Genomic DNA, 27,936 nt, shown 5'->3' with positions numbered 1-27,936 from the left:
CCTCAAACATTACTGGCATCACTGTACTAGTAATAACCATTAAATAGAAACCAATTTTAGCTCATCATAAAAAGGAGACAAGAAATTAGTTGGGATTTTTATTGGTGTTAAAATATCAAAACAGATTAGTAACATTCTCAGATATCTTTGGACAACATGTAGAGTTTGGGTCCTGGAAACAGTACTGAATGAATGAAATGGAATACTTACTATACCTCTTTGCATTGATAATAATTAATAACGTGAAAAGTTGTTTAAATAATACAGGGTGTGGATGAACTTGAAACTAGGGTTCACGAAATGTAGAATGCAGAATTTCCTGAAGGAAGTGACCTTGTCAGAACCAAATATACATATTTTGTTATTATAATGACAATTCCAATACAAATCCTGGTTCTATGCCTCATGTAACATCAGATTCGCTGTACAAATGTTTACTGACAGACTGGTTTCTGTACAAAGAGCAAATTTACGACACCATCATTATAACAAAGCTGGTTTCATATTTTACAAACTGTCCTGTTATATCAGCTTTAAAGATATCTGCTAGTCATAATGCTGATCTTTTTTAAACACCCTAAAAAACTTGCGGCAGCTCTGCATAGTTTTGCAATGGCTTTCAAATTGTGTGTTACTTACATTTTATTTTTTAACATATTTAAACATGATATATTTGAATGATATATTTTGATGATATAAGATAACAGAAGAAGCTTTTGTTTTGTTGATAATTGCAATATAGTCTATGATCTGAACAGTAAGGAACAATATAAGTCTATAGACACAGGGTCATTACAAGGATAAACGAGGCTTGTATGATGGTGAAAACAATATGGATTTCTATCAGTGTAACAGCAATTCCAAATTAAAAGAACTACTAAAACCTAAAACAGATCTATGTACATATAGTAAGGACAATGTTTTACACTCTGATTCAATCAGGGATCACTATAGATCAGTCAGACGTTGAAAAATACTGTACATTTCATATAACAGAAGTAGTACAAAGGAATACTCCAGTGCTTCTTAACCTAATTTCGCTTTGCTGCATCAGTAGCATACACTGTCAGAAAATTCGTCACTGTGGTGGTAACTTTTGCTGTCTCTGTTGTGGTACCCTCAAGAGTACACATTTGTACCTTTAATTAGGGAACATAATTATAGCGAATTTTTTTATAGTTGTAGATTTTAAAATTGTGTTGATTTCATACTCTCAATTTCCAGGACTTATGTTATTTTATTTGACACAATTCTATAATGAAAACTTACACATATTCACAATTTACATGAAGAGAATATAATGTACCTTTAGGGAACACAACTGGACCTTTAAACACTGTGTGTACCTTTAGTGACCAGTAACGTACATCTGCTGTACCTCTGAGAGTATATAATCAGAAAATAGGGACAGCAGAAACAGTGACAATAACAGAAAAAAACAGAAAAAAATCCCATCAACACACTTTTATAAAAGAAGCAGTCTAGCTTTCTTTTTATCACACTTTGAGCCTATCAGCAAAACCATTAAAATGACCTCATGTTTCCATTTTATCAGCTCCACTGACCTGATACTTTATTTCTACTATTATAGACAGTACAGGCTGAGGTGCTTTAAACACCTATATCACCTGTGTCACTGCTATTGGTATAGTCCACCAATCAAAAAAAAAAAAAATCAGCCAACAGCATCCTGTGTCCAGCGATGAAGGACTAGAGGATGACTAGTCTCAGCCACAGATGCTCCGCACACAAGATGACGGAGAGTCAGATACTTTCAGTGGATTAAGTTGGCTTCACTGTCAGGATTCTGCCAGTTGCATTGGCTTTCTGCCTCTTTCTACACATCATGTCAAAATAGCAGACTTGTTATTGGGCATTTTGCTTGTCAATCAAATAGCTTATCCTGCAGTAGAAGGTGGATCTTGGCCACGTTAAGTGACAAAAGGTACCAGGTACTCACTAGAGAGACTTGCAATGCAAAACTAGAGAATGATTAATGCAATCTGCGCAGGAAACGTTACTGTCTTTTAAATTGCATCCACAAGGTGTATCTATTTGAGCGGAGTGAACTAAATACTCCAGCAGCACTGCTGTGTCTGATCCACTTGATCCAGTACAACACACACTGTCACTGAAGTGCTGAGAATTTTACACCACCCAAATATAACTGCTCTGTGGTTGTTTTATGTGGGTCCTGTCTATTGAAAACAGGGTGGAAAATGACAAACAAAATATGCATAACAACAGTATACTTGTAGAAATATATACATGGTTAGTGGAGCTGATAAAATGAAGTGTAGAAACAAGCAGGTAATTTTAATGTTATAACTGGTCAGTGTATGTTTTCCCTATTTTCTCTAATACACATACACATTTCATCCATGGTAAATGATCATATGCCGCATTTGTGGTTGAAAGAGATTAGGCTAAAAATGGCTAAACTGATCATTTAATGATGGAAGAGAAGAAAACCAAAAAGGAAAAGGTAAAAACCCCTCTTTCTCCCGAATTTCTTGTGACTTGTATTAAAATGTATAAATGCTCACACACCATGTATGTATGCATAACATCACTCCCCCGGGAACTGTCGAGCTGCACACAAACACAAGCCTGTTCTTTGCTGAGTCTGAGCATATCACACCTCAGGAATGGAGTGGTCCATTAGAGTCTTCACAATGCTGCTGCACATCCTGCAGAGAGAGAGGAAGTACAGCAATAAAAGAGCATTAAAAACAGCATGAAAAGGCCTCTTTTAGGTATGTGTAGGAAAGCAAGCTCTCATTAGCATTTGGTTTTGTTTACCCATCAGTCCCTCGACTTTACCTTTTCATCATGTGTTCAAAGATGACCACTGGCATCACAGTTATGGTCACAATGCTGCCGCCACTAGAATTAAGTATGTCAAGCACTTGAGAGTCCTGTTAGAGAGAGAGAGAGAGAGAGAGAGAGAGAGAGAGAGGAAGAGAGAGAGAGAGAGAGAGAGAGAGAGAAACAGAGAGATAAAGAGAAAGATAAATTACAAAAATGTAATGAATTTTGTGTCTCATTACGGTTAACTCCTGAGCAGGTATAGTAGACCTGAATTTTGGAACAGTAGAGTTTCATTGCATATACTTTTCATGAAAAAGAGAAGTGCCATAGTCAAATGAGTAATCCTTCCCATATTTTCCACAAGAGGGCGAGTTCTTGTGCAGTGTACACCAAAAGAACAGTACAGACCTGAAAGACAGCTCTACCGTAAATTGGTCTAGTGGATCTGTTAATCAGAATTTTTCAGGTAAGGTTTGGGTTTTCTTGTCCTCTTAGAGGAAGGAATCACTGCAAATAATCCAATCTCAACCCAAATGAGCACCTGTGGGAGGCTCTGGACTTATAATAGAGAGCTCTTCCACTCTTTCGTGGCATCTATGGGTGTGTGTGTGTGTGTGTGTGTGTGTGTGTGTGTGCGTGCAATGATATTTCCCACAGTCTGTCACTAGGGTCCATAAAGACACTAAAAATAAATTTAGAGTGACCTCAATGCTATAATAGCTCTGTTAAGAGGATATCAATGTTATCACACACAGAGGGCTTTAACCCAAAAAGCAATTACATTCATCAGAGGAATCTGGATACTGACTGCAATGTAAAAATCAGAAAAGGATCAAATGTTTTTGAGATAGGAACTGCACTGATATATGAATGGATTAATGTGTATGTGCACAGAGAATGTATGTATGTAGTGCATATGATATAAATGGGTATAATCTTTTACAAAGAGGCATAATCTAGCTGTGCTGTTATGACAGAGGTGCATTCAAACACAGAAACGAACCCATTTACCTTCAGTCCAATAACATTCTGTCCATTTATCTCACAGATCTGCTGGTCAGTCAGCAGTCCATTACGAGCTGCAGAGCTGTCCTTCACTATGGATGTGATTTTGCCTTTCTTAAAGATGAATCCCAGCTGGCCATTCATGTCCTTGTGCAGAGTGACTGTGCGCTCAAGTGGCCTGCAGAGAGGAAGGGTCATCTCAATGTTAGCTTATCTTGCTAATTAGTGTAAGCTAGCACCCAAAATAGCAGACCCATTTGGCCTAGGGAACAATTTACATATTGTCACTGTGGGAAAAACGTATCTACCAAACCATTGCTTTTGGTCTTTTCCTCATGATGTTTTAACAGAATGTAAATAAGAAAGTAATTTCAAAAAGCAACAAGGCTTTGCTCCAATACGTTAGCAACAACCAATAGTGATGTTAGAATATGTCTACAGCTATGGCAACTATTATAAATTGGAAAAATATATATATTTTTGTTTGGACAGCAACTATATTTATTGTTACCAATTTGAAGTATTATAATTTTAGTTACGCTAGGATAGTCCATCCACAAAGCCAACAGAGATTAAGAATGGTAAAAGGATTATTAGCACAACAATGATCCATTTATACCCACTGTTAATCATCTTATATTAAATGTGCTTGTTGCTGTTGCTGAAGGATGTAACTATGCGCATTTGAACACACCCTACTGTTCCAGGTAGCTTCATCAATAATTCAGTCAGGGCAGTCTTTTTCTAATGAATAAAACATTGTAGAGCTCTGCACTGATGAGTACCCATTACACTGGACAAAGTGAGCGATGTGTGTTTGTACCTGTCTCGTACAGCAAGTGTGATTCTCTCTGGACTGGCATTCTTGAGGGCTTTGTGAGCATTATCACTGGTCCAGCCTGCACACGACTCTCCATTAATCTGCAGTATCTGATCTCCAAAACGAAGACCACCCAGAGCTGCTGCTGTGTTTGCCTGAACCAGCTGCACAAAAATCCCCTGAAAAACACACAACAAAATGGCTGTGTGTACTGTGTACAGTCCTGTGAAAACCATTCACAATACGATTCTGATTTAAAAGTTTTGTGAACGTAAACATACCAGAGAGAACCAGTTTTCCCTACAGTTGTAGATGTCCCCTTTCAAGTGAAATTTTATTGAATATAAATAATATAAATATTTAATTTTAACCTAATTTTCACCTCAGTTTAACAATTGCCAATTCTACCTTTTAGTTTGGACTAAAGCCCAGGAGGGTGAAGGCAGGCACATTTCCTTCAAAACAAATGAAGCCAGAAACTAATTCTTTATTATCACCCTCGCAATGGACAGTCTAATATGCTTGGAGGATAACACCCACCAGATATGTTACATCAGCTAACAAGACCTAATGTCAGCTACCCTCATGCTGAATGATGGGCGAGAGAATGGAGCGTGGGCTGCTCTACTTACTCAGAGAGCAAAACAAATTATTTTTTTCAACTCTTGTCCATGGATACCATCTCTGGGAGTTTGAATGACTATCTCCCAAGGATAGGGCCAACATTTGGGCAGTGGAGTCTCAAATGTTGCATTATATTCTTGAATTCTTTAATGGCATTTTTTTTTAAAAGTCCCGATAGCTTATTTAAACTATTTTCTCCACAAAATCATATTTACAAGATGTCAGTTTAAGAAGAAAACAAGTGACTTGAACACTGGGCTTATAATTGTTACAAACCTTAAAACTAATTATCCAGTCATTATTATAAATAGATCAATGCCTACCATGAAACTAATGCTAAGTTACATCATTCTATGAGTGTGGAACTGAGCAGGCCTTTAGAGTTTAAGGGTATTAAATGTCTCTTACGTTATCTATGGCTTTGAGACGAAGTCCGATCTTGCCATCCATGTCTTTGCAAAGCACCACTTCTCTGACACCCTGCCGGATCTCAGCTCTCTTCACCCCGAGATCAGCACCAGTGATGGGAGCAGCTGCCCAGTTCATCCCAGATGAGGGTACAATGCCAGCCTATGAAACACAACAAAGAATACACTGTTTACAGGCCCTGACATTTATATCTACTCCACAGTGCAGCTAGTGACACACACACAAACATGAGAAAACATTCAATGGACTTACTCCACTGCTTTGCTCAGGAATTGTAGTACAGAGAGCTTGCAGAGTATCCACATTGAGATTCAGGCCCATAAATTCATTCAGCTCAGGGTATAATCGCCCAGAAGTACCTGCAGATACACATGCGCAAACACACACACACACACACACACACACACACACACACACACACACACACACACACACACAGAGCGATCATAACACACAGCCTCTTACATTTACACTACATACTGTAGCTGTGCTGTTCAAAAATGTTTCATTAGGTGCCATATTTATTTTATTTTCTATACAATAAAACATTTAAAACATTTTTTAAAATGTCAGACAAACATTTTTCAGAACACTTACTTAAGAATATATTGTATTATATATTTATAGCAATTTTGTTAGTTATTGTGTTAAAAGTTATTGTGACAGTGTGTGGGAAACCATAACCATCTTTAGGGCTAAGAATGAGCAAATCTTGCACACAAATGACAATCAGAACTGAAATCTGTTCCTTAAATATTTGTTTTAAAGCATATATTTTTAGCTAACATTAGCTGTTTGCAAGCTTGTTTTATTTTTCTCTTTTATTGAAGTTCAAAGTGTGAGATTATGTTGTCAAATACATTTATGATCAGTGTTTTATATAATTCTCAGTCATTCTAAAATCATCCACAGCTCTATTCACATTTTTAAAAAGATCACAAAGTGCCTTTGATGCATAGCCCTGAATAGCAGTTTTCTCAGTGTGAGTGAAAATACTGCCCCTTGTGTTGGAGATCCTAACCATAAGTGACTGAGTGAGCGACTTATAATAGTGCTGTACATTTCAGTGTTCAGTATCTGACCTATGCCAATCTCCTCCACTTTAGAGTCAGAGGGGCTAGACGGACAGTGGGTGGAGTCTGGCAGTGGCAGTGCTCTGGATGGACTGGCAGTAGGAGTGTTGTATGCCTGTAGAAGGAATAATAGACAATTAGATGGTTATCAAGAAGCCAGATTACAGAGAAGCTGAGAGGTTTAACACCATGAAATGTAAACTATTTACTATTTACTGACTTTGGAATTTGTCTTTAGATTCATTGAAAAATATAGAAATAGACAAAGATGGACAAGGAAAACAAACCTGAATGAATTTATCCACTTTCATGTCCTCTAATGATGGATACAGAGACATGGTGTCTATCCTGACTCAGGTGAACTGGATCGGTTTCTTGAATAACACACAGACACACATCACACTGTGTAATTCTGCAGCAGTGACTTCAACACAGATACAACTCCAGTAACAACGTTTAGAAAAAAGTAGAGGTAAATTATTAATCAATAAAGGTACAAACAGTGTAAATGTACCTTTAAAAGGAACAACAATAGTTTTAAAGTCCAATTGTTTTCTCAAAAGGTACATTACATTCTCTTCTTCAGAAGGTGCAAATTTGTAAGATTTAAATACAAATGTGTAAAAAAAGAAAAAAAAATACATCATATAAGTCCTGGAGTTAAAATGTTGTGTATGAAATCAACATAAATTTAAAATCTACATTTGTTAGAGAATAGGGTACAATTATGTTCCCTAAATTTTAATTAGGTCCAACTTCTATCAAGTTGTGAAAATTAAAGGTTATTAAAAGGACATTCGTCCCTGTTTGCTGCAGTAAAAGGCTCTACTTTTTTACACAAGCTTAAGATTAGATTTTGGAACAATTTTCTGAAGATTAGACAGCATTCAGCCATGAGAAAGCTCCTTGAATGTTGGATGACGAGTTCTTGAAAACAGTTATTGTCTCTTAATGGCTTGTGTGGTAGCGTGGGACTAACAGAGTTTACTATTTACTCTGCATGGTTGGATTCTTAAATAAGCATGGTGTTCATAATTATCTAAAGGGTACAGTGCTTGTATGCATCAGTTTTCAAACAGAAATGGATATGACTTTTTAAAAACAAAATGCAGTTGTAGTACTACAGTGTGCCTATGTGATAAGTGGAGCTGATAAGATAGACAATAAGAGTACAATTCAAAACCAGGTTCTTCTATGTTCTTTATTAAAATCAACCATGAGAACTATGAGTTCTATATACCTGTGTTGTTCAATCCTGCTCCTGGAGGCACCCAGACATTTTAGTGGTTTCCTAAACAAGTCCTCTGAAAGGACTCATCAATTTATTTATTAGTTGAATCAGCTGAGTTCTCCCAGGGGAGAAGGGAAAGTAATAAATGTGCAGGGCAGGGTGCCTCCAGGTCTATGTTTGAGAAACACTGCTACATAGCCACAACGGTGAATGTGTCCTTGCATGGTGAATTGGTTCTTCACATTGATGGGGAATATGCTGTATGTTCCATATAGCAAGGCTTGTTGAATACTTTTTGTTGATGATATATATATTTATATCTTATATATACAACCCAATTTCTGGGTGTTTCCGATACACTGGCCAATGTAGCTATGTTCCGCAGTGAAGGTGAACCCTGTTTTGTTTGGAAGCGGAGAGTTGAGCAAGCGCATACGTCATCATCTCGACGAAATACAAACATCTGGTAAATGAGCCGCTATTAACCGCAATAAGAGCTTTGTGGTGAAAGCTCCTGCTGAGCTAGATGTCTCAATTTTGTGAGGTGGTCATAGTCGCGCCTGTTTTTTTTTAAATAAATGGTACATAAACAGACAACACCCATGTGTCTCATAATAATGCAGCAGCAGCTGGAAGCACGAGCGTTGTGCACGAGTCTAATGCAGCTTACCATCAAAGCAGACAGGGTTTTAGTACAGGAAGCTATCAGCTGTTTCTGAGATGGATAACTAACCGCAGTCTGAGCTGAAGGACGACGATGCGGTTAAAACACACCCCGCGCGGTCAGGACTTACCTCAGGGTTTCTACGCCGCGGTACCTGGTTTAACGGTCGAATGCCTTTCAGATGGACGACGGACGAAGATCGTGCTTCCCGTGTGTCCGGTAAACACTCTTAGATGCGGTATCCGTTGCTGAAGCTCAGGCGCGCGCACCGTCTGTTCAGTCACGAGCGCGTCCTCATTTACCTACAAGCATCGCTCGCTCACACACACGCATTCTCGTATTTCCACCTTTATAGGGACGTTTTAATATATTCTTCACTCAAGTTGTCGCTTCTGTATTAACTATTTCCATTCCTACTCGTTAGTTAATCCCCCAATAATCCTTTAAATCTACACAAATGAATGAATGAATGAGTAAATAATTAAACAAATAAATACATAAAATAATGTAAAAAATAATAATGTCAAACTGCATTTATTTTTTGAGACGTCACGTCAGCGTCAGCATCTTTTCTAACCCGGTGACACCACATACAGTACAGTGAGATCAATGAGAAATATTTCCACTTTCGTATTTGCATAAAATTTGCATTTTACCTGGTAAGTTTTTGGGGCTCATCATCCTTGGAGAAGAACACTTTCCGGAAGAATCCCGGAAACACTTTCCCAAATGCATTTAGTATTAGGTTCTAAATTGTTAAGGAGATGTGGAAACATTTCAGTAAGAAAATTAAAATGAAAATGTAATATGGAAAATCGTTCCACTCATACAAATAAGTTGGAGATCAAAATTTAAAAATAAATTTAAAAAATAATTTTAATTTTTGTACTCAATTTATCGTAGGATGCTTTTGGGAAACCCAGCCCAGCTGTGTTATAACTAGCAGGTTAACATTATGAATGATGGGATAGAGAGCTAATAGGCCTCCTAGTTGCAAATGACTGGGGAAATCACAAAAGTCAGAACTCACAAACATCTAAATACAGGGCTAGCTTTTATTTTCCAGTTATTGTTCATATTGCTAAAGCTAACTGTGGCTCTGCACAAGTTTCTTAACTCTCTTAAGGTTGAACTCTCATAGGCCTCAACCATCTGTGTTGGGACTTTTCTTTTCCAAAGCAGGGCAAGTAAGTTTATTTCTATGGCCCATTTCATGCACAAATGCGATTCAGTTCTCAGTCATTCATCTCCGTTTCAACCTGATCACGGAAGCATACACGAATCAGTCATTTACAGTTGGGGGCAATTTTAAAACAGTCAGTCTTCCTACCAACAAGTGTAACATTAAACAATAAAAAAAAAATAAAAATAAAAAAGAATTATATTTCTATTGTTTGATAGAGACTATTTCCAAAAAGGCTTAAGTAATACTATGCAAATATTGGGTTAAGAGTCTTGCCCAAGGAGTGCCTTTGCGTGAGCAGGGAATTGAAAAGCATAAATAAACATATCTGATAGCATTTAACTCACAACACAGTCAGTTACACCCATAATAACTAATGCACAGTTACATTTATGCCTTTTTAAGGCACTATCAGTGAGGAAAAGGAAGACAATTTCAAGTTTAGAGTAAACGCTTCAATTAACAATGTATAACAATGTATTAACAATGTGACTGTAGGGTTAATCCTAAACAATTTAATAGAATAAATATTTAAAATGTTTGAAGCAGCTCATGTTAGTGATGCGCTGCTCTATTTTAGAAACATCATTGTTTATAAAACAGCATTCTTATTAAATTTTCTAGAAATTCCATGTGAGATCAAGTTCACAGTTCATAGGGAACCAAAGGTAGGCAGGCGGTGCACAGTGATACCTAATGGTTATATTCATTATCTTTGTATTACAACACTACCGGTCATCAGTTAAAATGTATGGCAAAAAATATTTAACATGAATAATCACTGAAGCCTCAGTAAATATCAAATATTTATTATATTATATGTTCCTTATTTAATGAGTGGATATTCTGCTTCTCATGATCCAAGTAATCCCAAGTACATACAGTGATGTTGAGGTCTGGGCTGTGGGGTGGTCAGTCCATTGTTCTGGGAAAACATATAGATTCTGTTGTTTTTTATTTTATTTTTCTCAGTAATGATTACTTCACAGCTACACATCCTTTCAGACCCATATGTATTGTCAATCCAAAGTGAAAACAGAGAAATGGTGGATTAAATCAGATCTGAATAGAGAGTGATTTTCTACTGTCTCTCAAAGATGAAAGCTTTCAGTACTTTTTCTCTGATGTGGACAACTCTTCTGGTTTATGTCACCTCCTTAGGAATATCTCATGTAAAATGTTACCATCTTCCCGTTAATGCCTATGAGTGTAAATTCTAGGCATTAAAAGATGGTAGGAGTTTGATTATTTGAAAAAAAGAAAACAACAAGACATAGACTGTGTGTTTCTGTCAAAAACTACTGTAAAACTGCAAATATTTATTTCTTTAAAAGCCGTTTTAAAAAAACATTTTAGGTATCTAAAGAATGATTATTTCAACAGGTATCAAAACAAGATTAACACTGGTCAAAAGCAAGGCAAATAAAGAAAATAATCACAAACCCCTGAGTAAGTGGATATACATATGACCTGTGCTAATGCCTGTAAATATCCATTATGCCAGAAGAGAGTTATACTGTAAGAAATGTGCTTTACTTAAACATTACATGAAAAATCTTATGTGGTGCTTACAAAGATGCATTTTTCAGCAAATGTCCAGGATTGCACACGTGTTGAGTGCACTAAATACGAAATCAACATTTTGAATCATAATTTACACACAGATACATTTCAGAAAAATACAAAAAAAAAATGTATATAACAACTTTTCTACACATTTCATATTATAAGAAGATTTCTGAATGTTAGCTTTAATTAAACGGCAGTATGCGCTCTGTTGTTTCTTGTTCAACTGTGTTGCTGCCTCATTACTTCAGGCCCTCTTTGGTACATTGTCAAGTTCCAAGAACAAACTGTTCTGTCCTAGGACAAAGTCCTTGGGACAAAAACATACACACAAGATGAAAACTTGCAAAGTAAATGAAAGATGAACGTGTGGGGAAAGAAATGATTACTTATGGTTCAATGAATGCTAAATTATCTGTAAAACAGAAATGCGTGTGGTCAAACTAGAACGGACTTATTTGCATACTGGTTACAGATGTCACTGCCTACCACAGAATCAGGATCAATTTGTACACTTACAGAAGGTCTCCAAACGGATGCCTCAGACCTCGGTAGGTGGTCGTCTAGGGCATTTGTTCTGAAAGCGGAAAGCACTAATGGATCTAAAGAAAAACCTCAGTTATATATCTTTTTAATTTTTCAGTTTTTTTTTAAAAAAAGCTTCTAAAAGTAGTACTTGTTAAAAATAGTACACATTAAACATTGTTGTGATTTAATATCAATGACAATAAACTAAATTTGTGCAAAACCTGTAAGTTTAAAAGAGAAAGTCTGACACTCATGTATATGACTGCCCAGTTCCACCTTAAATGAGGCAGAAGTTGAGGCAGTAGGCTGCTACTTTAGGACAAAGACTGGAAACATGCTGTTATTTTAACTATAGAATGTTCTAAGGCCAGAAAGTAGATTGTTATTGATTGGTTGAAGTCAGCCACCTGACATGACCCTCATTTATCATGCAATTCACTTCCTGAATACAAGACTAAGAACAGGAAGCCCTTGAAATAATTGGGAAAGTGGCAGCATTCCATGCTTGGCAGAGCATCATCAAAGAAGATATTCAACATATGGGCCTCAGACTTCAGACAGATATCAACCATACCTGAGTCCAAGTGGTAAACAAATGTGTATTCCAGCACTTATGAAATGATCAGGCTATGTCTACAATGTTCAGGACCGTCAGCAGTTTACACTCAAATGATATGTTTCATGGTAATACCTTTGCATAATTGTATTCAGAGTAAAAATATATGAATTTAATGTAGAAAGTTAGTGTTTTTTTTACGAAGTGAACATTCTTGTGGAGTATTTGCATAATACAGTAGTTCATACCTTCCAAAAGTGGTCCAAAGAAGGACAACTAGTGAACAAAAAAGTGTCATGGGCTCCCAAATGCGAAGTAAAGACTTGTGTGGTTCTGTAGTACAAGTGCTAAAATTTGAATGCAAGCTATGACAGATAAGAACCCAGTGCGATACTCTTGGCAGAGTTCTGCAGGGAAACACTGGGTCCTGGCCTTCAAGTGGATGTTACTTTGACATGTAGCTCTCAGTCCAAATGAGCATTTGTGGGATGTGCTGGAAAAAGAAAGTCTGACCCATGGAGAACCAACTTTGTAGCTCACAACAATACAAATGTCTAAGCCACATATCACAGGACATATTCCGAGGTCTTGTGGAATCCAAGAATTGATAGTAATAATCATTTAATTATTAGCAGTTTTAAATTAGAAATTTTAACGCACTCTAATAACTAAGTTAAAACATATTTTCATAGTTCATAGCTGAAAGTGAATTGAGAAGTTGGATAGAAACCTAGTTACCATTGTACTTTCTTTGTAACTGTCTCAGCACTGTTTGTGCTTTTCCTCTCAGTTCACTCTTTCGTCTAAGTGTTTCTTTGTGTATTTTTCTTTTCTGGCTCTGTATCTAAGCAGCACATCTTTCTGAGGTGGTAAAATGCCAAGTCCAGCACGGGTACAGTCTGGTAACAACATGATATCAGGTTCAACCAGGTTTAGGTCATAGTACCTAAGAACTACTGTGAGGAACTCTTTTATCTCATTCATGGCAAAGAAACGCCCTGGACATTTGCTGGCACCAGAACCAAATGGCATCAGGTAGTTCTTCAGCTCCCGATCGTTTTTGAAGTATTGGTTCCGTCTTTGGCCGTCTTCGTCCAGAAAGCGGTCAAACTTGAACTCCTGCAGTTAGGAGAGTTAGGAGATACAGTTAGGAGATACAAATTAATTAATAATCACTTTATTTTGGACCGTATCTTTAATTTAATTTGTGGCAGTGTGTGGCAGCACACAAACTATGAATATCAAAATATACACTAAAACTGTATTGTAAATTGGGAGGGCAGATAAGAGGTCCCCCTCCCCAGGTTGTACACCCTCAGTTTACCAAACATAATTGGTCAGAAAATAAGACTAAAGTTAGACTCAGATTTAATACTAATTTGAAGATGGGCAAACTACACTAAAGAACAAATACAAATATATCTGAAAATGAAGCAATAAAATGCTCCATATTGAAGTGTAATTGGTTAACTACTACTGAGCCTCAATTTGTTGGTTCTCAACAAAATGCTCTAAACTAACGTATAAGAAATATTAATAATTTTTATTTAGAATATATTTTGATGTATTCTGATACTTTGCTACATAGCCTTTTTTTTGCAATTGTAGTGCAGTATGGTGAATGTGCATTAATTTCTGATAAAAGATGACTTTTTGGGAATTAATATGCCGAAAGACCTCTCTTCACTCTTAATCACTCTTCTCATCACACCAGCCCAGATGGGAATTTGAGATAACACCCAAAGAAGAGTTGTAAACCACACTGCAGGGACCTTTTTAAATGGCACAAGATCTTAAAGGTCTCCTCTATGGAATGCAAAGAGACGCACAGAGTCACCTAATATTCCATATCTGTTAAAACTAAAATAATCACACATTCCTTAATTCCTAGGTTTACCTGGTGAACAAGTTACATATGGGTACAACCGTGTGAAATGAATTCCATTTGGACAATCAAAATGGGTGGAATTAATTTACGTGTTTAAAATCACCTTTTTATATGAACTTATGTAGGAACCAAGGTAGCTACATACTCTGTTATTTGGTTGAGAATGATGTAAAACCTTGTTTGTCTGAATAATATTACTTTGTGTTAACATATAATCTTTTATATTGCAAAAGTATGACTCAGAATCTTTGGATATGCATTCAGTAGGTAACTTCCTTAAGTCTTTGTCTTGTCAAGTGTCATAAATTGGGTACAGGAAACATCAATCAAGAGCAAGAGATGCTCCAATCCTCCTGAGGACCAGTCAGGCCTTTAAGGCGTGTTTCCTAAAATCTGGTTAAAACCCAGTGGCGTGAAAAACTCAGTTTTTCCAGAGAGTCAGTCAATTAGACTCAGCTAGAGTTCAGGGAGAATTCTCAGTGAGCCCCAGCTCTCTAGAGACCTCTCAGTTCAGAATTGAGCTCTTAGGAGTTCAGCTCTTCAGAAGCTTTCCAGACTCTCTTATGGCTCTCTCTTAAACAAACAGTCTTGGTCTCCTCAAGCAGGGTCCAGACAGAACAAACACAGAACATAGAACATACAGGAAAACGTAGAGAGAGAAAAAAGAGGAGGGGTGGAATGAAGGAGAATTCGCTTCCAGCCTGGAAGCTCAGCTAAGAGAGCCCTGAACTTCCAACCAGAAGTTTTATTTTATATTTCTAGTAGAAAAACTATAGTTTAAGAAAAGCTATAGTTTAAATCCAGCAAAAGCTCAATTTTAACCCCAGAGCATGAACGAGACCTCAGACCTCTGACCCTCAAAGTGGTGACAAGAGCTTCATGATCAGCGATGATCAGAATGATCTTCTGAGCAAAGGCCCAGGAGAGACCTGCATGGGCGTGTCTCTCACAAGGCAGATCAGTGATGACGGAGAATCCCCATAGAGACTTTCAGAACACCACCAGCTCCAACGGAGTGGTCGCTGTATCTAAGACTGTCTCTGGACAAATGGGAGAAAAGGAATGTCTGCTGCTGCAATACTACAAGGCCAGTGTCTACAATGCTCCAGAAAGCCCATGCTGGAAAAGCTCATCTCCACGGATACGTAAGGTCACATGGCTTCATTTCTTTCATATTATCTGAATGCTTTGCTGGGATAAACTATAGCCATTTTAGAAATTAGAATTCCTTCATATATTAATCTCCCTGCTCCCTCAGGTATCGCTGTAATCATTCATTCATTCATTATCTGTAACCACTTATCCAGTTCAGGGTCGCTGTAGGTTCAGAGCCTACCTGGAATCATTGGGCGCAAGGCGAGAACACACCCTGGAGGGGGCGCCAGTCCTTCACAGGTCAACACACACACTCATTCATTCACACACTCACACCTACAGGAAGTTTTGAGTAGCAATCCACTCATAAGAGCGCTACACACTGCCATGTCACCACAATGTCAGTGTCACTGCGGTGCTGAGAATGATCCACCACCTAAATCATATCTGCTTTGTGGGGGTCCTGAACATTGAGTCTGAATCCAGGGTGAAATTCCAGAGTGAGTTCTGTGCTCTGTGCTGTCTCTGTAACCTAAGCCCAACCCTCACCTGTCTGCAGACCAGAAATTCCCCCACTCATCCACTACCCCTCTCTCTTACAATCCAACTTTACTGAGACACCAGGACACCAAGGATCACATTTAAAAGCACTACAAAATCTATCCTATAGTGTGGCACCTATATCAGGAAATGTCATATGCTAACCTTTTGCTCTGTAAAGATTGCTTGCTTTCACCCTGGTCTTCAATGGTCTGGACACCCATACAGCAGGTATGACTCAGGTGTTGGATTTTTAAATCCCTCAGCATCACCGCTGGACTGAGAATAGTCCACAACCAAACACATCCAGCAGACAGTGTCCTGTGTCCACTGATGACAGACTCGAGTACAAGCAACTCCACATCATATCTGCTGTTTGGGGGTCCTGAACATTAGGGTGAGAAACCAGGGTTAAACTCCAGAGTTCTGTGCTCTATGCGGGCTCTGTCATCCACCACACCTCAATCTCACGCTACATTTCGACAGAGACACCAGAACACCAAGGACCACCTTATAACCACTACAAATCTTCCCCAAAAATCCCCTTCTATCTCACAAAAGGTCATATGCTGACGCATTGTTCGTCTTCCAGCGAATACTAGCTTGGACCCAGAGAATTGCCGCTTGCCTCTTTTACATATTTTTATATGTAAAAATATAATTGGCAAACAGGGAAGAGTTTTAGGGAAATGGCTTCAAACAAAAGAAAAGAGCTAAAACAAAGAAAGAACCCACATATCACTTTTAAATCAGAATACATAAACTCTGCTAGACCTCTTATTTGGTGTTGTTTTTGGGAGCTTAACATCTTCTGTTTGATTGAACTGTTGTATTTTGGCATTACAACAGTTAACCACATGCTCACTGACCCATATATCCCTGGTTCAAATTTCACTAGGGGGTCACCAAAATACATTTAGGCTATCAGCCTATTTCTCAAAGACGGGTCCAATGCCTAGACTGCAGACCACCTGGGGGCTTCCATAACATTCCTTTCTTTTGTCATGTTTTAAAAGGAACAAAAGGTGCTTTCCATCCACATTTCAAAAAAATATCTTTCTCTTTTTAATCACCTTTGGCATTCAATGTGACAGATTAAAAATATCCCACATAAATACACAATAACTGATGTAGACCTATTTGCTGTGAAAACACTCTCACTGAATCACGGGTGTTGCTCACTGGGATCCACACAGGGGAAATTTCCTGATAAGTGAAGCAGGAGGTAGTATTAAAAACTGAAGTTTTGGTCCAGTTACCATGTGTTTGGGTGAGATATCAAGGGCCAGCTTGATAAAGTGTATGGTAAGGTGTATGATAATAGGGAAGGACGCAGTGAGAGGGAAAATTCCCTCACTGTAACATGAGTGTTACTGATTGTTAGTGTAAATAGAATTTACAGATTAGTCACTTAGTAGGTTTAAACTTTAGGTGTGATGGTCTGGAGCAGTGTGTTGTGGTTAAATGTGAATGTTTGGAACAGTAAGTTGTGTTTAAATGTAAAGGTCTGAAGCAGTGGGTTGTGGTTAAATGTGAAGAAGTGGTGTACTGTGTGAAGTGTGAAGGTCTGAAGCATTTACCGTTGGGTTGGGGTAGATTTCAGGGTCCATGTGTATAAGCTGAGGATAGAGAGCAATGTAATCTCCTTTCCTAATGGCTGCTGTCTGACCAGAATCCAATGTGAGAGTGAAGTCATCATTTGCAACTCGTATCATAATAGAGGCACTTGAGAGACGAAGAGCTTCCTTGATAATACTCTCTGAAAAAGTAATTATAGTAACAGTAACACTGTTATCAACATCCATACTTTAGTCAGTGAATACAGCTATTTGTGCTGCTGTGATGTCAAAAACACAACCCCCTAAATATTAACTTAATAGGAGAAGAGGAATTAATTGAATTAATGTATGCTTATATAAATTATATGTTTTTCCCGGGGCGGTCCTATCGGCCCATTTATTGGGAAATGTTCACATAGTGCAAATAGCAGCTATTCCTTTTGAACAGTTTTACTATTTTTACTACTTGTAGAATAGTAGCACTTGTTTAAGATGTTTTGAAACATTTCACAATGTCTCTGTCCTAAAACTATCCATGTCCCAGCTCTTTTAAAACATGTTGCAAGTGCCCGTTTGTGGAATATATATATACAGAACACAATGCCACTGATAAACTTGAAATAGCTTGCTGAATAGGTTTGTACTCTTCTTCTTTAAATACAGGCTATAGATATAAAAAAAAATTTATTTGGATTTCTTTGCATATAACATAGAATCACAATATTACAGCTTAATTAAGACCCTTGCACTTCATGATTTCATACTTGTTTTATCTTGTTTCCAGCTTGATGCAGGAAATCATGGAGTGCCAACTGATGGCAATAACTTTCTGGTTCTCCACATATAACAATGTGGATAAGAAGGTTCTTGGGAAATCACAACAATTCCTAAGAGAAGTACTCATGAAAAGTTTTTTTTAACTCAGTATTTACAGACTTAAATTACTCTGTGCAATGATCTAAAAAAATTATCTAAAAAACATCTCTTTGTGGTTCTTCCAACTCATACATTACTTCCTCTTAGTCATGGAAAGACTTTATTTAAAGTGAAAAAGCTTCGACTAGTGGTTCCTGAGATCAGAGTAAATTATCTTAAAACTGAAAGTACACTAATATTGAAACAGTTAATTTTAAAACTTAATACAAAATAACTAGTCATTCTTTGGTATTTCTAAAAGAAAATGTATCAAAACACCAAGCTATGGAGGCAGTGAGCTGTCTTCTGATTGAAGCTATTTTTGTAATTTATTGAAAAAAGTTATCTTGTTGATTGCAGAAAAGGTTGCTGGAACATGGTTGCTCTGTCTGTTTTATACTATGAAATTGAGTGTTACCCAACAGTATCAGCTATTGAAAATACACACTTTTAAAACACTGATACATTACTTAAAATGAGGCCTTTAGAGTGCAGTAAGGAATATGGTGTCTTTTGTGTTGGACCTATAAAGTGTGAGTGGATAGGTTTCAGCCTAGATTTCTATGGTTAGCTGAAAAGTAAAACTAGTGCGTTATAAGGGAAAAGTGCATTTTATGACATGTAATGACTTAGTGTAAATAAAAATTTACCACATCAACGAGTCATGAATTCACAAACTCCCAAAACTTATTTAAACACTAACGTTTATCTAAAATATTTCTATTCACAAATATTTGACCTACCAAGGACAGGCATGGAATCCAGCTGTTTTTTAGAAAGGCTGATTGGTATGTCATGGTCAAACAGTGGCTGGTCTAACTGCTGTAGGACCTGGTCCACCTCACAGCGGGCTGCAGCAAGAGCTTCTGGACATCTGATAGGTCACAAAAAGGATTACATGTAGTAAGTTACAGCAAAACTGGTTACACTGGTTACAGCAAAATAATTTAATTAACAGAGTATTCTTTTAGTTTTGTGGGCATCAGCAGGTCTGAAGTTTACTTTGTACAGTGTCAAGCTTTCATTACAGGTAGCCTCAAAGTTCATGCTTAAATGATCACATACTTATTTTAAAAAGAAAAGATGGAATTATTTAACTTTATTAAAATTGACAAAAACATATTGCATAACTACATAAATGAGTAGCAGCCATTTCTAAGCCAGCAATATTTTTTTTTTGTGCCGCCATACTTAGTGCTGTTAAAAATGCATATTAACATACAAGGGTATTTAACATATCCATTATTTTTAACACAAATTAATAATTTTCATAACATAGTTCACAGAGTCTAGTTACATTTTAACAGTTTTATTTCGCAGTGTAAACAAAGTGTCAGAACTGTTGAGTTCCAAATGCAGATTACATTTTATCTATGTTGAAATATGTATGAAATCTCATAATTAACTCTGTCTTACTCTTACTGTCTTCCTCCCTGTTCAGTGTTTAGTTTCTCTTAGTGTTTTGCTTCACCGTTCAGTCTTTAGCCTCTCTGTTTAGTTTCTCTGGTCATTGTTTAGCCTCTCTTAGTGTTTTGCTTCTGTTCAGTGTTAAGTTTCTCTGTATCGTGTTTAGCCTTCAGCCTTGTTTAGTGTCCTAGCGCTAGTGTTTAACCCCTTTATCTAGTTCCCTAGCCTCTGTCTAGTTCCCTTGTCGTCATTAAAGTCTCCTGCACTTAACTCCTTGATCACCACTTCACCCACCTCGTGACAATCACAGTTATAGGTGTGTCAGTAAAACTTAAGAAAATGCAATCCATTACCACAGTTGTGGTAAACATGTACTTGGTGAATATACAATTATATAGAAAAAGGATTGCTACCTTAGTGTGTAGTAGAGGCTCCAAAAAGCAGCTGGCAAAGTATTGGCCTGGGAGGCCCAAAGAACACAGACATGTGTACGAGCTTTCCCAATTTCATCCAGGTGCATTCGATCAAATGCATCCATTCTACGCTGTATCAGATCTGATATGCACATCCTTTGATGGAGTTCCCCATGCAGCAGTTTCTCTGCTAATGCTTCCCTTGCCCACAGTGCATGCAGACACAGAGAGATGGGAACCCCAGCCGCAAGTAAAGGAAATGCTTGGTCAAATTTTAAAAAATCTTGCTTTGCCTTCTGCATACATATCCCAACAGCTCCTTTACTGTCTACTTGTACAAATCCATTCTTCTTGCCAAATAATGTGAGGTACCCAGCCTCAAACATGATTCGGTTGGTGAAACACTGCAGACCTTCCTCCTTCCAGCTGTTCTCGCTTGGTAGGCATTGCCGTACAACTGTCTGCATGTTATCAAGCATGGTCTCAGTTATGTGTTGAAGGGGTTGGCCTTGGAGTGTTTGCGTGAAGATAGAGTGAACTTCCCAGTAACATTCTCTGTAGAGTGGAGATGTGAAATCAGCATGTCCAAATACCTGCAAAATGTGGGTGCAGAGTTGGGGATAGGAGTGACAAGCAAGCAAAGAAATGAAAGACGGAATCAGAGCTAAACCAGTTTTACTGATCAAAATCTTTGTTTTCTTTTTTTTTTGTAGAACTACAACAATTTCAATACTGATCAGGTTTCAAATAACTTACCTATCTACAGATACTATCTAGAGGCTATTGCAACAGTGATGGCGAATCCTAAGGGCAGGTAATATAAATAAGATGGTTTCATTATCATGATAATTTATGTCATCTGCATGTACTGTATTGATGATATTGCCATATTTCCAGAACAAGAGTGTATTTCACTTAAATAGAAATAGAGTTAAGCAGGAGAGCAGTACTGTCAGAAAATGAAAACTTTGAGGTGCAAGAAATGAAGCATTTCTTTAAAAGTAAAGAAAGTGATTTAAACAGCTACAAGCTCTTGCTTTCTCAAATTAAGGCAAATGTGGGATGTTGTGTGTTTCAAATGAGCAAATCAATGAAAACACCTTATGGTTACAAGTGGCTGAGTGCAACTATAATTTCCTGAACCTGAATCTCACACTGTACTAAATGAGCACAAAGAACATATAGCACAGTTCTTCTATTAGGCAAGCTCACAATATAAGTACAGCGGAACCTCTACTTAGGAACTTGATCCGTTCCATGACCCGGTTCGTAAGTAGAAAGTTACGAGTTTGTTTCTCGACTCAATTTTCCCCATTTAAAATAATGGAAAAGCAATTAATGTGTTCCAGCCCCCACCCCGAAAGTCACCCTTTTTGCACTGATATATGTCTACAACACTCTCAAATTAGTAAAACAAATACATGTAGCATTACTAAAAACAAAAAATAAATTCAGTGGTAACAGTAATAAAAAAGAAATAAAAAAAGTTTTAAGTGGTTACACATCGCTTCCTTGAAGACGTGACGACTGGCTGGAGGAGTAACACAGGCACTGGCTGTATGACGGAGGTGGGAGGTGGGTGGAATAACGGAGAGTAGGCGGGTGAATGTGGGGAGACGAAGCGTAGATACGACTTGACTCAGCACGAATTTTGATGTCTGCTATTTACACTAAAGCTAAATTGCTAAAGCTACAATTTGCTAATCTTAAAAGCTCACTCAAGTCTGGGCACACTGGGAGACTCGCCTATTGGGGTCAGTGGCCATTTCCAGCCGCCGGCTCGGTGGAGGCTCGGGTTCGTTTCTAGAGTCATGGTTCGTTGGTGAAGGCAATAAATATTCAAATGCCCGGTTCATATCTTGGAAAGTTCATTAGTATAGGCGTTCGTAAGTAGAGGTTCCACTGTATTATGCTCTTTGATCATATACCAGTTGCCTATAAAAATATTATGGACTCAAATTCAGCACAGTGAGTAATAAAATTACGTATTATAATATTTTCATACAGGAGCAGCAGTAACAATAAAATGCAACACTTACCTTCCTCATGTTATTTATTACCCCATTTCCAATGAAGTTGGGTCATTTTGTGAAACAAACAAAAACAGAATACAAGAACACAATCAACCTATGTTCAATTGAATACACTAAAAAGACAAGATATTTCATGTTCAAACAGACAAACAGTTTTTTTTTTTTTGCAAATATTCCTTCATTTGAATTTGAGGCCTGCAACACATTCCAAAAAAGTTGGGACAGAGGCAACAAAAGACTGGGAAAGTTGAGGAATGCTCAAAAAACACCTGTTTGGAACTTTCCATAGGTGAACAGGTCCATTAAAAAACAGCCGAGTGTCATGATTGTGTATAAAGGGAGCATCCCCGAAGGGCTCAGTTATTCACAAGTAAGCATGGGGCGAGGTTCACCACTTTGTGAACAACTGTGAGCAAATTGTCCAACCGTTTAAGAACAATGTTTCTCAACGTTAAATTGCAAGTAATTTAGGGATTTCATCATCTACAGTCCATAATATCATAAGATTCAGAGACTCTGGAGAAATCTGTGCAAGTAAGCGGCAAGGCCGAAAACCAACATTGAATGCCCATGACCTTCGATCCCTCAGGATCAAGTTAAAACTCATGCCAAGCGAAAGCCATATATCAACAACACCCAGAAACGCTTATTGAGTGTTGTTAAAAGGAAAGGTGATGTAACACAGTGGTAAACATGACCCTGTCCCAACTTTTTTGGAATGTGTTGCAGGCCTCAAATTCAAAGTGAGGGAATATTTGCAAAAAAAAAACAAAAAACAAAAAAACAATAAAATTTATCCGCTTGAACATTAAATATCTTGTCTTTGTAGTGTATTCAACTGAATATAGTTTGAAAAGGATTTGCAAATCATTGTATTCCTTTTTAATGTATGTTTTACACAGTCTCCCAACTTCATTGGAACTGGGGATTGTACATCACAAAACTGTCAACACAACCATCCAAATTGAAAATTATAAAGTGGCCTATTGTTTCCTTGAGTAAAATTTGCCAGTTTAAAATTATATTAGTATAATCAATTATTACTATAATTGATTATGTTTTTCACAACTGTTGTCTTAAGGCATAAGCCTTATTTCCTTCCATTGTCATGGAGCACTTCCTGTGCTGACCCTGAATTCTACAACACCACCAACTGTAGAGATAGAGTGACCGAGAGAAAGAGAATGAGAGAGAGAGAGAGAGAGAGAGAGAGAGAGAGAGAGATAGAGACGGAGTGAAAGAGCAGTGAGAGAAAGTGAAAGAAACGGGTTTACTCTGGATCTGATCCATTAATGAGGCACACATTTGGGTAAATCATGAGGGAGTACAAGAGAGAACATTGTTCAATTAGATCATTAACTTAGAAAAAAAATCTTCAAATGACAACTGTTTAAATCACATTTTTCAAAACCTATTTCCTTACCCGATGAGAGAAGCCCATGGCAAATTCATGAAAGTCAAGGTTTCTGCCCTGACGCATCACCGATGAGAAAGAGAAGGGGTCCATCACGAAGGTTATGTACTTCCCTGCAATCTGGCATGTAAAGATGTCTCCATATTTTTGTTGAGTCGCTCGCAAGAAACTCAGTGGGTTTTTAGCATAGTCCAACATTACACCAAAAAATGGCAGCCAACCTTTCACCAGATAAGGCTCTCCTTGCTGCCTACACACACACACACAGACACACACACACGTCATTTTCCAGTCCTGGTGCACTTACTATGCAGAATGAAAACTCTGCAAAATTCAGAGAGCATCCTTTATTAATTTTATTTCCAGTAAAATGAGCAGAAAGCAGAAGCTACAAATGTATAAGGACACAGAAACCTAAACCATAACACAGAAACCTTTACATATTATGTATCATAGATTCACTTCTGCCTTTATTACAGCTTCCATAATTGAATGCTTGCTCAGATTTTTAAAGAAACCTAAACATGTGAAAAATGGAGATTTTAGTCTTAGAAGCTGAGTGTATTGTCTGCCCCTTAGGATGCAAAGACATTCAAGTGACATTGAGGCATGTGCTTTGCTGTGGCCAGTCTGTTGTATACATTCTTTCAGACTCATAGAACTTAGATGTCTAATCACAGTGGAAGGATGGTCAGAAATACTCTGGACTTTTTTCAGATTGAAAGAAAGTGTGGGGTTTCTCAGTTTCATTTAAAAAAATAAAACAGACTTTGAAACTTGCACAGGACTGTTCATAGAGAGAGAGGTTTTTTGGTTTAATCTCTGTGGTATTTAGATCAAAGCATGTTACATATATGTTATTAAGACTCCAGGGACCTGTGTAAAATTGTGGAAATAGGGTATAATGTGTTCACTTGACATACTGTTTGTAATATGGTATGTTTTTGTTGCCACCCCAGAGCTTGCATGTTTATTAGGACTCCTTATTTTTTCCCCTACTGTTTTCATTTGAGTCTCCTCTTCCTTATACACAGGGTTTTATCCTATATAAATTTAAAGACCTCAAAAATACTTGCTAAAAATTGTCAACTTAATGGCTGGAACGAACACACAATACACAAAGTTTACAAAACTGCTGGGAGGGGATATTTGGATAAAGAAAGTTTGTGAGATCTTCCCGTAAAACTGAATTGGATCCAGATGTATCTGAGCATTTTTTTCACACACAGCCTTGGGAAAACTACTTTCAGCAGAAAGCGTGCATCATTCTGAGTCACTGATGGAAGTTACAGCAAGAAAAATTCTTTAAATGTGTAATTTTTTCAGCGAAGTGTGAATCAAATGTTACAGCAATGTGTGTGTGACTGCCAGTGTGACATATTCTTTATTTAGTTAAGAATATAAAAAATAGTGAGTAATTCTTCAGCTAAACCACTAGACTCTCAAAATTAACCACATCCTTTCCAAACATGGTTTAAGAAAGCATATCTATGTCTGTCCATATATCTTTTTGTATGTGAATGCATAAAACTTCTTTCTAACTGTATATCTGGTTCTCTCTTTCTATCTACACTGATACCATAATATTATCACCACCTCCTTGATTCTACCCTAACTGTCCATTCTCTCAGCTCCAGAGGAGCACTTTGTAGTTTTATAATTACAGGTGGTGTTTTAAAATACATGGTGGTGGTGTGTTAGTATGTGTTACTCTGGTACGAGTGGATTAGACACAGCAGAGCTGCTGGAGTTTTTAAACTCTGTCCAAACTCTGTTAGACAGTCCTACCTTATTAGTCAACCTTGTAGATGTAAAGTCAGAGACAGTAGCTCATTTGTGGCTGCACCGTTTGTGTTGGCTGTCCTCTAGTCAGACAGTCGAAGGAATTTGGATAATATACATCCAGAGATATAATTTGAGTAACGTATTTATTCTCAAATTCTTCTCAAAGTAAAAGTGTCGTTATTTCATTCGGTTTTCTTTATGTCATTCAGCCTTAGCCTACTGTCATTTCCCATAGTCGCTCCTCGAAAAGATGAGCTGAACGTCTGAGCTGAGATTAGAGGAACAAAGGGCCCACTGAAGCTGTATTTTTTTTAATTAGATATTTCATGGGGAGTTTGCTTCACACTAGGATCTTACACTACAGTCGGGAAATCCCAGTATTTTTTGTTTAAGCCTACATAAAAATTCCCCAGTAAAAATAGACTCAGAATGGTCTGCTTTCTACAACACAATAACTGGCATAATAAAGTTATGCTGAAAAAAGTCTTGAGTATGTACATTATTCATATCAAATCTGAGTAACTCAATGTCAGTTTGACCCTTTGTTAAACACTCACCTCCTCCTCGGAGCTCCACACTTCTTTAGCAGCAACAAGAAAAAGCCAGCGACCAGAAATCCAGCGACGAGAAAAGACACCGCCATGACCAACAGCACTTAGCGAAATATATACCTCTCTCTCACAGAACACAGCGAAAAAGTTCTCCGTCTACTTTGGCTCCTTTTCCCCTCTTATTCCTGTCTCTGCCTGTGTCCATACCAGAGCTTCTCCACAGTTTTATGAGTGCAGGACTCCCCGCCCCCCGCGTTGTGATTGGCGCGCACTGTTTATATTTCTTCACTCGTTAACTCACAGTCACTATCCAGTGTGTGTTACATAAGATGCTACGTAAAACATTAGTGAGAGAAAAAAGAAATACTTTAGAAACCGTCCCTGAAAATAACAGCTGTGTTCAAACATACTTTGTACAATGTACTCTAAACTTACCTCTCAATTTCTGAGAGAAAAATAACTTTAATTAAAATGTAATTTATAATAATTAAATTAAAAGTTGATTGAAATTTGGAGGTACAGAGGTGCAGCAGGTAGTATAGCAGTCACACAGCTCCAGGGTCCTGGGGTTGTGGGTTTGTGCCCTGCTCTGGGTGACTGTCTGTTTGGTGTGTTCTCCCCGTGTCCATGTGGGTTTCCTCCGGGTGCACTGGTTTCCTCCCACAGTCCAAAAACACACGTTGGTAGGTGGATTGGCGACTCAAAAGTTTCCTATGTGAGTGAATGTGTGAGTGTTTGTCGCCCTGGGATTCCAGGTAGGTTCCGGTCCCACCATGACCCTGAACTTGATAAGCAGTTACAGACAATAAATGAATGACTGAAATGTTGTTTTGTATTAATTTGCAAAGAGATCATCCTTGTGTTTTTTTTTTGTTTTGGTTTGCAGAGTAACTATCTATTGTGGGGCCATGGATTCCTAGATCTATGAGGAGGTGTGGCTATACCAAATGTCTCCTAGCATTCCCTGTAGTCATCCTAGTATCTAACATAGTGGTGTTTGGATAGTAGTTTGTTGGATAGTAGTGTGTAGTGTTGCAGATGAAAGAGTGTGCTATAGTATTCCTACTAATCAAACACCTGAATCAGGTGTGCTATAGTATTCCTACTAATATTAACAACATGCTATAACCTAATGTCTGACTGCAGTGTAGACAAGTCAAACAACTGAGCGCTCTCTTCACTCAGGTGTGTTCTGTAGTATAATCACCCCATTTATGTATAAAAATGTGCTGATCTATGATTGGTTGTTCATGTATGGGGTATAAAATTAAACTGCTTTACAATGGTCCAAAGAAACTCTTTTCTTAACAGCTGAAAATAGTGAAAATAGCTGAAAAAATAGCTGAAAATCACACATACCTTTACACAAACAATAACTATGAGCTCACAAAAAGGCAGAAAAAAACAGTTATTATAATGTTATATTGTAATGTTTCAAAACTGTAAAATAAAGCATTGTTGTTATTTGCACAGTTCCTCCTCTTAACTTATGACGACTTTTACACAGGATCATTGGGGATCCAGCTCTAGCTTATCTCATATATATTCCTATGACCCTAATGTGAGAACACTCACATAAATACTCCACAGCTAAATCCGTGGAGGTTGTATATCCCACTAGCTGACGCTTGTCATTGAGCATGGTGACCTTAGGCACATGATGTCACAGAGAATCTCATTACATGCTTTTTTTATGGAGATTATGTAAGATATACGTGTACAACTGAATTTCTCACTCCATAAGAAATGCAATATAAAGTAGCTGATTCTATAAATTCTGAACATATATAAGTGGCTTTGTTGCAGTGGTGGCCCAGTGCGTGTTTAGCGGTCACAAACACACAAC

At 37.6% G+C, this 27,936-nt stretch overlaps 2 protein-coding genes across 4 annotated transcripts; both read right to left on the bottom strand.

Moving 5' to 3' along the window:
• Nucleotides 1-96: 96 nt before the first annotated feature.
• On the bottom strand, nucleotides 97-9,360 carry sdcbp (syndecan binding protein (syntenin)). Of its 3 annotated transcripts, none has more exons than XM_066681312.1 (9): nucleotides 9,314-9,360; nucleotides 7,050-7,136; nucleotides 6,772-6,877; nucleotides 5,942-6,048; nucleotides 5,669-5,830; nucleotides 4,640-4,815; nucleotides 3,823-3,994; nucleotides 2,824-2,918; nucleotides 97-2,690 (listed from the first exon to the last, which is right to left on the bottom strand). In XM_066681312.1, the coding sequence occupies exons 2-9, from the start codon at nucleotides 7,098-7,100 to the stop codon at nucleotides 2,636-2,638; spliced, it is 924 nt and encodes a 307-aa protein (XP_066537409.1). In that variant the 5' UTR covers nucleotides 7,101-7,136; nucleotides 9,314-9,360; the 3' UTR covers nucleotides 97-2,635. The 3 variants fall into 3 exon arrangements, with proteins under 3 accessions (XP_066537409.1, XP_066537407.1, XP_066537408.1); XM_066681310.1 differs by lacking the exon at nucleotides 9,314-9,360 and adding an exon at nucleotides 8,788-8,968; XM_066681311.1 differs by lacking the exon at nucleotides 9,314-9,360 and adding an exon at nucleotides 8,812-8,968.
• Nucleotides 9,361-10,753: 1,393 nt separating this feature from the next.
• On the bottom strand, nucleotides 10,754-26,275 carry cyp7a1b (cytochrome P450, family 7, subfamily A, polypeptide 1b). Its single transcript, XM_066681112.1, has 6 exons — nucleotides 26,097-26,275; nucleotides 23,764-24,004; nucleotides 20,308-20,900; nucleotides 19,231-19,361; nucleotides 17,594-17,772; nucleotides 10,754-13,609 (listed from the first exon to the last, which is right to left on the bottom strand). The coding sequence occupies exons 1-6, from the start codon at nucleotides 26,180-26,182 to the stop codon at nucleotides 13,277-13,279; spliced, it is 1,563 nt and encodes a 520-aa protein (XP_066537209.1). The 5' UTR covers nucleotides 26,183-26,275; the 3' UTR covers nucleotides 10,754-13,276.
• Between the last annotated feature and the right edge of the window lie 1,661 nt (nucleotides 26,276-27,936).

The sequence above is a fragment of the Hoplias malabaricus genome, chromosome 9 (genome assembly GCF_029633855.1).
Source record: "Hoplias malabaricus isolate fHopMal1 chromosome 9, fHopMal1.hap1, whole genome shotgun sequence".
Taxonomy (NCBI): domain Eukaryota; kingdom Metazoa; phylum Chordata; class Actinopteri; order Characiformes; family Erythrinidae; genus Hoplias; species Hoplias malabaricus.
Note: the sequence above shows the minus strand (reverse complement) of the source record. Positions and strands in the feature narration are given on the sequence as shown.